General features: G+C 34.8%; 1 protein-coding gene across 1 annotated transcript; it reads right to left on the reverse strand.

Annotated features, from left to right (window-relative positions):
- Positions 1-9: 9 nt before the first annotated feature.
- On the reverse strand, positions 10-661 carry LOC109222847 (the record flags this gene model as incomplete). The annotated part of the gene is made up of 2 exons (XM_019387150.1): positions 10-342; positions 525-661. Coding segments are annotated over 2 exons (308 nt in total), but the record flags the coding sequence as incomplete, so codon positions are not given.
- Positions 662-1,079: the final 418 nt, after the last annotated feature.

Below are 1,079 nucleotides of genomic sequence, written 5' to 3' on the forward strand. Positions count from 1 at the left end.
TGATAGTTTTTCAGCATCAAACTTAATGCAGAAATATACTGGATTACTGAAAGTTCAATTACTACTGGCCAAGCTAATACTTGCATGATAGGTTTCTCACCTTTTTCTGTTAATTAGTGATATAACAGATAAAAAATAGGCAATGTGGTCTAACATATAAAAACCTAGCAATTAATCAGTGATCATGTCGGTCATTACTGTGTGGTTTTCTCTGTTCTGGTCCACTAATACATGAACAGCTATAGTTCCTGACCACCAAAGAAATCTCCATATTGCGGCTTGCTCTAATTCCACCACTTGTCTTAAACCTTCATCAACCAGCACCTTCCTTGATACTACTTCCTGATATATGTAGAAAGTTTGCATCAGATTTAGAAGTGAAAAGGCACATAATCATAAAGCTTAAGAGAAGAGAGAGATAGAAGAGATATAAAAGGGAAAAAACTTTACTGCGGTCAGTACTACTTTCGTTGAACAGATTGTGGTGAGATGAGGTTTTCCAACATCTTAATGAGATATCTTACCTTGATATTCTTGAAGACTCTTTTATTTTCAGGATCAGTTACAATGTCATACACAGTTTCGGGGGGCAGTCCAACATTAACTTTCACACTTAGGTTGCAGAGAGAACCTTTGGGTACACTTACCTGCAAGGATTTAACTTCACATTACCTTCTCAAAAAAATAAAAATCTTAAGGCCTCATAAGACGATCAAACATCACAACTAAGCTCTACAATGTACAACACATGTGGTGGTCACGTCTCTGAATATCTGACCTCTTCGAACAAATATACAACAAGAACAACTACGATCATTCCCATGCAAGTTGGAGTTGGCTTAGGATTACTCACTGACCATATCACTTCATTTCAGCTCATCTCAGTCCAATATTATACATAAAAAATTTAAACGAAAAACTAAAAAAACGTAAAAACGTTAACCTTCCTACTACTCTACCTAACTTACTACCAACTAACTTTACCTTTTTTTAAACCCTTTTTAAACGTTTACCGTTAAAAACCGAAAAAACGTAAAGTAGTAAACTAACTTTACTTTACTTAATTAAAGTTAAAAACG

This window comes from Nicotiana attenuata, unplaced genomic scaffold, assembly GCF_001879085.1.
Source record: "Nicotiana attenuata strain UT unplaced genomic scaffold, NIATTr2, whole genome shotgun sequence".
NCBI classification, from domain to species: Eukaryota; Viridiplantae; Streptophyta; class Magnoliopsida; order Solanales; family Solanaceae; genus Nicotiana; species Nicotiana attenuata.